Source organism: Cyphomyrmex costatus, unplaced genomic scaffold (assembly GCF_001594065.2).
Source record: "Cyphomyrmex costatus isolate MS0001 unplaced genomic scaffold, Ccosl1.0 scaffold193, whole genome shotgun sequence".
NCBI lineage: Eukaryota > Metazoa > Arthropoda > Insecta > Hymenoptera > Formicidae > Cyphomyrmex > Cyphomyrmex costatus.
Window position 1 is genome coordinate 6,819,589 of NW_017275965.1, and position 8,790 is coordinate 6,828,378.

At 33.3% G+C, this 8,790-nt stretch overlaps 1 protein-coding gene across 1 annotated transcript; it reads right to left on the minus strand.

Moving 5' to 3' along the window:
• Nucleotides 1–3,096: 3,096 nt before the first annotated feature.
• On the minus strand, nucleotides 3,097–4,500 carry Mat1 (CDK-activating kinase assembly factor). Its single transcript, XM_018538470.1, has 3 exons — nucleotides 4,314–4,500; nucleotides 4,099–4,222; nucleotides 3,097–4,018 (listed from the first exon to the last, which is right to left on the minus strand). Exons 2-3 carry the CDS (start codon nucleotides 4,220–4,222, stop codon nucleotides 3,177–3,179), a joined length of 966 nt encoding a protein of 321 aa, XP_018393972.1. The 5' UTR covers nucleotides 4,314–4,500; the 3' UTR covers nucleotides 3,097–3,176.
• Nucleotides 4,501–8,790: the final 4,290 nt, after the last annotated feature.

An 8,790-nucleotide genomic window follows, 5' to 3' on the forward strand; every position in this document is an offset into this window, starting at 1 on the left:
AAATTTCAAAATTTGCGAAAAAAAAGCATTATTGCCATTACAAAAACTCATCTTTACTTGTTACGTTAAAAACGCAAAAGTGGAAGAGAGAGGCGTTAAACATGACGTCGGTACGTAAATTTATTCAAGCAATGGCAAATAGTAAATGCGAGTAATTTTAAATATTTAACTTTCTATTTAAATTATCTTACGCATTTAAGAAATGTTTAACATAAAAATAAACAATATTAAACAAAGAATTTCTTCGGACCGTACATTTGTTTACACATCGAGCAGGGAATAGACTTTAAACGGTTAAGCTGAATCTTAAATGAAAATAAGTTTTAAACAAAGCTGCATTATAAGTCTCCACTTCTAAAAACACAAAGTATAGAAATGGATTTTTATATCGTAACGTGTAAGTTACGTTTATTTAAATTATTATTATTATTATTTAACGTTTTAGTTCAAAAATTATTATGCCATTTGCTACAGTGAATTATCTTTTGTTTAAAAAAACCTTAAACTTATATGTAATGTCGATTATAGTACAGACAACAAAAATTTGGATTAATAAAAAAAGATATAGGTGCTTAATATTTTTTACCAACGCTGTAAATGGTACATATCGTGTTATCCCAAAGATGAAGTACAAACCAATAATACAGTTGAAAAAAATTCCTCGATGATTCGTCTATTATGATAATAGAAGATAATGAAAATAGAAGATTCTATTTTAACACAGCAATCACTTTGGTATTTCTTATTAATGTATTTGACTTTTTTCATATACAAACATAAAGTAACTTATATCTAATTAACATTAAATGTTACATTATCAATTATATCAATTATATGTAATAATTTTTTTAATTTTTCTTTTCAATTTTTTTAATTAGACAAGTTTTATAATAAATATATATTTAATATTATGTGTAATTACTAATATTTTATACGATCAGGATCAACTTGAATATGCTTATGCAATTATATAATATTAATTCAAATCAATATCGCTATTTTCTGAATTATAAATTTATCTTTATTACGCGCTATAAGGATATTATCTGCTAATCCGCGATTTTTCTGTTCCATATCTTAAGACTCATGTTGTATATAACGTGTAATTTACAACAGTATAACATGGAATTAAATACGATATAATCTCGGTATTATAAAGATATAAGTGTTATAATTGTGTATCTTATTATTATGTACTAGTTTATTATTATAATGCATCTTATTATTATTACATCTTATTATTATATTGATCATCTGGAGGATTCAATATCCAAATTGTTTATTTTGAATATTGTTTAAAGGAGGCATTAATAATATTATAATTATATAATAATATTAAAAGCTAAGGCCTCTCGGTAGTCTAAAAGCTTAGGACGCTCGCACGAAATACCAGAGATACGAGTTCGACTCCCGGCCGAGATAACATTTTCCGCAGTAAAAAATTAATTATTTACAGTTTTTAATAGGTTATTCAACATTAGTAAAATTGATATAAGATGCGTAAACAGCATTAATATAATTGTTAAATTGTTAGTCAATTTAACTCATCATATTACTGTTTTGGTCCCTTGTGGGCCTATGCGAAATGTTTGTCATCTACCGCGGCGTTTCCGTCCCGGCCCCAACTACTGGACTCGTTAGTAAGGCATCGTAGTGGGATGCCTGCCTTAGACACCTGGAGGAGTCTTAGATCAAGGTTCTATATGAAAGGATTTCGCGTGTCTCGAATACATGCGAGAAATTGGCGCGAGTCTCTTCCTTGGACCTCTGGTGACGGGCCGCCACACTGTGATAGTTTATTAGTGTTGTGTTTCAAGTCTGAAAAAATTTCGGCGTGCAATCGAAGAATTACATTCGTAGTATATAAATTTACATACAATTATTTAGAAGCACCCGTGATTCAACCGTTGCGGCATTGTTTCATACGGTTTGAAATTTAGCAGTCCAATAAGAATTGATAATAGTAAAAGCGTTTAGAGGCCGCTTAATAGATATAAAATATTGACAATTATATATTTTATTATGTATTTAATTTAATATATAATTTATTTTCCATTTTAAATAATTTATTAATTTCCTACTAATTATTTACATTTGTTCAATCAAAATTTTTAGGAAGTTTGAAAATTTGAAAGTATAAAGTATATATAAATATTTTATCTGTTTTTTGGAATAATGCAAAAAAAATCATTTTGCAGATATTTTAACTTTATGCTTTTTAAAAATGTATAAAATTTAGTTTCTCTGCTATACCTATAATTATATACCTAAAATTATATTTAATTACGTTTTCCTTGTTAACACATTTACGATGTCAAATTTCTTATTAAATTATTTCTTTTTCTTTTAAAAAAATATGCTTTTTATGTCTTTATATTATTTATACTAATTTATAGTCATATATATATATATACATATATGTATATATATATTTTTAAAAGATATTAGGCTAACGCTGCCATCTGCGGGCCTAATAAGCAATTTATAAGAGCAACGGTGGGTAAGGGTCAGAAAATGTATATTTAATAAAAGTATTTTTTGTATCTCCGCACAATTTATGTGTCACATAATGATAAATTATTACAAATAAATTGAGATAAATTAATAATTATTCTAAATATGCGTATAAATATATAATCTTATGCAAACAACACCGACACTTATAAATCACATATATAGCATAAAAATTTAATTTTTTTTTGCAGAATTATATATTATGTAATACATATTCATACATATATTACACAATATTCCAACACTAGTAACAATATAAATTCTACATGTTTTTCTTAAGCGTAACATAATACGTTTTTGTTAAGAAACACTTCTCTTCTCCTATCTAAGGAATGCATACTAGTTTAAATATAAAGATACAAGATTTATTTTTACTGATAAACGGTAAAATTATTTAAAAAATAAAAAAAATATATATTTAACAAAGCAAAGAAAATTATTTCTCTGATGACAGAAGTGCTTTGGTAATTTGAGCTATACCATGTCATATTTGCATCAATTTATACTCAAGGCACTGTATAACAAATTTTGAATGTATCTTATATGATAACAGAAACAATAATTTTTAATTTGATAGCTGATTAAAACATTTAATGTTATTAAAAAATTAGGACAACCAAGAATATATCACATTCGTTGTTTAAAAATATCTTGTATACAGGTCATACAGTTGTAAATTCAGCTTGTCGTTGTGAAGGATTATGATATAGACCAGCCATAGCTTCCTGCAATGCTCGTAAGCATGCGACATGTGCTCTGAATCCTCCTGCTCTTTCAACCTGATCTTCGTTACGTATATGTGAAACGTATCCACGAGCTTGGAGTTCTCGCCAGTTGGGTGGTGACGGACCTTCTATCTGTTGCCAGATAGGCGTATAAGAATAGAGAGGTCCCTCTTCTATCTTTGGCACCGAGTAGGTCTGATTTCCCTGATTACCAAATTTAATTCCTGTACTAAACTGAGTGGCTCTAATGGAGGGCAAAGCAGCTTTCGCCTCCTTCTTCTGCGTCTGTATCGCGGAAGCGAATGATTCAACGATATTTTTGGCGTTTGCATCGGAGAATGTTAGCTCGTCGATCAGAGCTTCCTTCTCACGAATCTTTTTCTTCTTTGTCTCGACTTCTTCCTTTGCAATTTCTATCCTTCTTTCTTCCTCTTTCTGCTTCTCCAATTCTATCATCTCCTCTAGTTCATATTCATTTCTGCCAAGTTTAGACTTACTTTTTGATATTTGTTCTTTATTATCTTTTTTATATTGCTCCACTTTTTTGTTTGTTTCAACTACATCAATGTTATTGGCCAGATTGTATATTATAGTCTCAATTTCTTCTAAATAATCATTATATTCCCTCAATGTAGAAAAGTCTTCTTCTTTTTTATTAAAATCTCGTAGGATACGTTTCCTTATGTTCACTTCTTTTTCAACCATAGAATCCTCAAACATTTGAACTCTAAAGTTCGTCCTCCTCAGTGGAATTTTGCATTCTGGACACGATCCGGAGCCTAAATAGTAATTATAAACATTATTGAAATTATACTTTCTGCCTTCATTAAATAAAATACAATAAATACAATAATCAAACCTTTTAAAAAGAGTAGATCCACACAGTTCTCGCATAATGTATGACCACAGACGTTTACCATCAGCTTTAACGATGGATTTCGGTATTTGGTGGTTTTACACCGTGGACATGCTTGCTCATCCATCTTTATAGGAGAAAAAAATAAAATAGATTTGACAAAACGTTTTTGCTGGTTTAGTATAGGTTAGTCGTAAATGCAATAAATCTTAACTTACGTTATAAACGGTATTATTCCTCGTACGAAGTTATAAATTAAGGTAACTTCTTGGGAAACTGCCACTTACAAACTATCTAATATTACGTTCTGATATCATATTTAAATTATTTTGCTTACAATTGCACACGATGTATGCAACCCTGACAACATAACCTACAGCGTAGCAAAAGCTATTTTGCAACACACGTTCGGTCTCTCGAATACTATCGAATGAATCGCCTATCGATAGATTGTATATTGAATAATGTGATATCGATTTTAAAAGGAACAAATTCGTCGTATAGACTCGATTTTATTCTGTTTCCATGGCGTTTGTTTATTTTATTTGTTTATTCTTTTTATTAGAGAGTAATAATACCTGCCCTCGGCATGCATTGTAGAATTATTCGGAATGGATTCCGATCTATATTGTTCAATTATTCTCTACATTTCTCTATTATGTTTTCTAAAGAAAATGGAATAATTCCGATCAAAATTTATTTTGAACAATTACATAATTAATAGATTAATATGTTATGCCTTAAATAGGAGTTGAATATTAAGAACAAAGAAACTGTAAATTTATTAATAAACGTGATATTTACTTATTAGTAAATATAATTTCGTTTTCTATCGAATTTATGAAAATTAAAATTAATATCCTAAAAAAATATTGTTATATACAGATTTATTTTGATCTATTATGTTTAATATTCTTATTTCTTTGAACAAAAATATATTTTATAATTTTATATACCTGACTTATATTATGTTATAATATACATTCTATATTTTATATCATTATTTCCATATTTTATTATTTCATTAACTATTATTGCTTTAAAATTTTTTAAGTGAATTGTTACTCTAAAGAGTGAAATCTCACCCTTAAAGATTGAAAGTTGAGCCACTACTCTTTTTCGAGACCGACTCAATTTTCACTCTTTAGAGTGAGATTCTATTCCAAAGAATTCAGGAAATATGTGTGTGTGTGTGTGTGTATACGTACTTTTTAATTTAATTTAACATATATATTTTTTTTTCTTTTTTATTTATTTTTATCTTATTAATTTATTCGGAAACATATACTAATTATTTTAATATAATTTATTAAATTGAAATCAAAACTTAATAAAATGAATTTATCATTCTCTGTATATTTATTTTATATGTAAATATTACTAATTTAAATATAATATTAAAAATTGATAAATATAAACAGCATATAACAAAATTCGCGATTTAAATACCATAGCAAGAAAATTTTCGAAAAATCAAGTATAAAAGAGTTATTAAAAAATTTTTATTTTAAGCAATAGTTTCTGAGATGTGAATATTTAAATTATATAAAAATATACATAATCTTAAATATATCTTATTTAAATATGGTATTAGATACGTATACAAAACAATTTTCGTCACATACAAATTGATTTCTGATAATAAAACATTGAAATTTGTAACAGTATGTTTTCTGGAGTTTATGGATTTTGAATGATGCTTTTATATTTTATATGCGTCAACAAATAAATATAAAATAAATTTTGAATATAAGAAATTGAAAAATAGCAAATACATATTTGCCTGTTCAAATTTATCGCGACTTCTGTTTCTGATTTAGAAGAATTTGACGTTTGCGTTCACTTATAAAACAAGAGTTGAGAAATTACAGTTACTCTGTTCTTTTGTTTCTCGCTTTACATTCATCGTGTGCTTCGCTGTAACAATTGTTAAACATCGCCGTTTTAGATTGTGGAAAAAAAAAGAACGTGTACCCTCCGTGAACGGAGCGTAGGAATATATGTATATGTATAGAGATAACATTCAACAGACTTTCAAAGCAATAGATACGCTTAATGAGCACGAACCTTTCTGACAAACTTGTAAAGCACAATCGAATTTCTCTCGGAATTTATTAACCTATTTGTTAATTCGAACGGGCATTTGTTTATTGAATATTTGTCTGTTAAGCTTTTGTCGACTGATTATATTTCGCCATGGTACTTGCGCGCTGTGAAGCAGAATAGCGAAAATCGTAAAGTAGCGTAGTAACGCAAAGTAGCTATCGATCGCCAGCGAGAAAAAGGATCGAGCTAATAAGCCGATTAGTGATCAAAGGATGGAATATTGCAGCAAGCGATGCAACACGCCAGCAGCGCGGCGCAAAGGGAATAGGATCTTTGCTGGCAAACAATATTGCAAAAATGGCCTAAACACGAAGTGTCCGGAAAAAGTGAAAGCACAAAATGGACAGGCGCGAAAAGCAGCCAAGTGGCGCATCGATAACAAAATGCGGCATTTGTTGTCACGAAAGCTTTCGTGCTGCTTCCAATCCTTCGTCTTTAACGCGCTCGCTGTTTAAGGGATTCGGAAGAAGAAGACGAAACGACATGAAATATATTCTCTTTTCGTACGAAACTGACTGATATTTTATAGTAGATTCTTATACCTAATAAAATTGACAGAAACGACATTAATGTAACAGTTGTACAACATGCGTAATTATTATCGTTCTTAATATCAAGCTAACTGATTTATAAGAGATGTATATTAATTACTGTAAGTTTGTGTTAGCAGAAGATTAAAAACAAACAATTATATGAAAGTTAATAAACCAGGTAATTAATAGCTAATAAAACGAGCTTGAGATTAATTTGAAATGAGAAATATATAGAAGCATGTTGAAATAAATGTAATAAAAAATTCAAAAGAGAAAGATTTTTTACATTTGTATGTTTAATGTAATATTTCGATATGATGAACAACATATTCAATGCTTTTACTGCTATTTTTAATAATTCCCATGCGCTCTCGTAATCCTTAATTAATTAAAAAATTTTTAATTTTTTTCGCAATATCACATCAAGTTTTTTTTCGCGCGCGAACACACGAAATTTTCAATAGACATAATAAAAGCAAAGAGAGGGCATGGAAAAACAAAAATATTAGGGCGCACGTTATTTAAATTGTTACATTCTACGACGGCGTTCTGTCGCTCCCCTACTATTTATAAAACGGAGTGTAATACTGAGGAACAACAGCGCGACATGTGTACGCACGCATACAATTTCCATACGTTTTGAGATATTTCAATCGACTGGGCGAACAATCGTATAAACTCGACAAGAAATGGCAACCGGAGTACGGAGGGTAGAGAGTGGGAAGGAAGGGAAAAAACACGGATGGATCTTATAGGATCCACTGCCAAGTTTAATCGGCGCCGTGGTATCTCGCGAGGGCAGTATTCGATTTTCAGATTCCCGGCTAGGGATGCTGTGGCAACGAAGGGGAGAGCGAGAGAAGGGAAGAAGAGAGCAAGAGGGTGAGCGACGACGACGACGACGACGACGACAACGATGAAACGAAGAGAGAGAGATACACGCTTGCGCCAGGGATATCACCCTCATCTCCTCGCACAGTGCACCCCTAGCGAGGGGACGAGAGAGCGGGGCGTGTGGCGAGGATAGATGGCAGGGCGTCTCTCCCGGGCCGCGCAGGGCCGCGCAAAGCCGCGTTGCACACGCACTGTCAGTTCTCTTCAGTTTCGCTCGGCTATCCGTGCAACGAGTCGACCCTTCGTCACGCAGCCGGATCGGCCCGCCCGCGCCCGCCGATCCCGAGATCGTCCCTTTTTGCGAGAGGGAGGGCCACCACGCGTGTCGATCGTCGTCGCGCGACCGGCCGCTCGATCGGCGCCACGACGCGACGTGCCGGAGACACGCCTGTCGCCGACAGGAAACGGCAGGAAACAAGATCGCGTGGTACTTTGCGGCAACGCGCGTTCGTACCTCCTGAACGGGAAGGAAGCGTCGGCTTTCCGCCTCCCGTCGTCGATGTCGATCTTTGCTCTTATACACCGGCAAATTAATCGCAGACTATATCGTCGAATAGAGTGAAACAGAGACGCGGTGAAACGAGACGTCGCGTTTATATCTGCTGTACGGGTGAACGAAAGAAGAACACCGCTGATTTCCGTACTTTGAATGGCACAGCAAGCGACAATCAGCGAGTGACTTCGCCGAGAGTGCGATAAGACAGAGTAGTCGGGGAGTAGAGACAAAGATTTGGAGGGATGCACGTATCACGCCCCACCGGTGCTTTTCAATTACGCGAATCTAGATCACTGCGAGGCTGTTAGCGAATTAAGCGGGCTTGCTAGAGCGGACTTATATATGCGGGCTGAGCACGAGATGGAAATAACGATCGTGCCGTCGCGATGAAAAATCGTGTTGGGATAGATTCGCAGGTCCGATCAAGCAGCGACGTAACGATGCCATGGAGCGTGGAGGCAAGAAAAACCGGAAATCGTCGATTTATCCGATAAACTCGCCCTGATTCAGCTTTCCGGCGCACGTTGCTGCCAATTTCGGCGTGCGAAGTACACTCGCGGGCCGTTTTACACAAGCCTGCGGCAATCGCTCGATCACGACCCGTTTACGAGAGGGATCTATCGGTCGGAGATCACGGCGCACGAGGAGGAAATCGACCGGCACTCC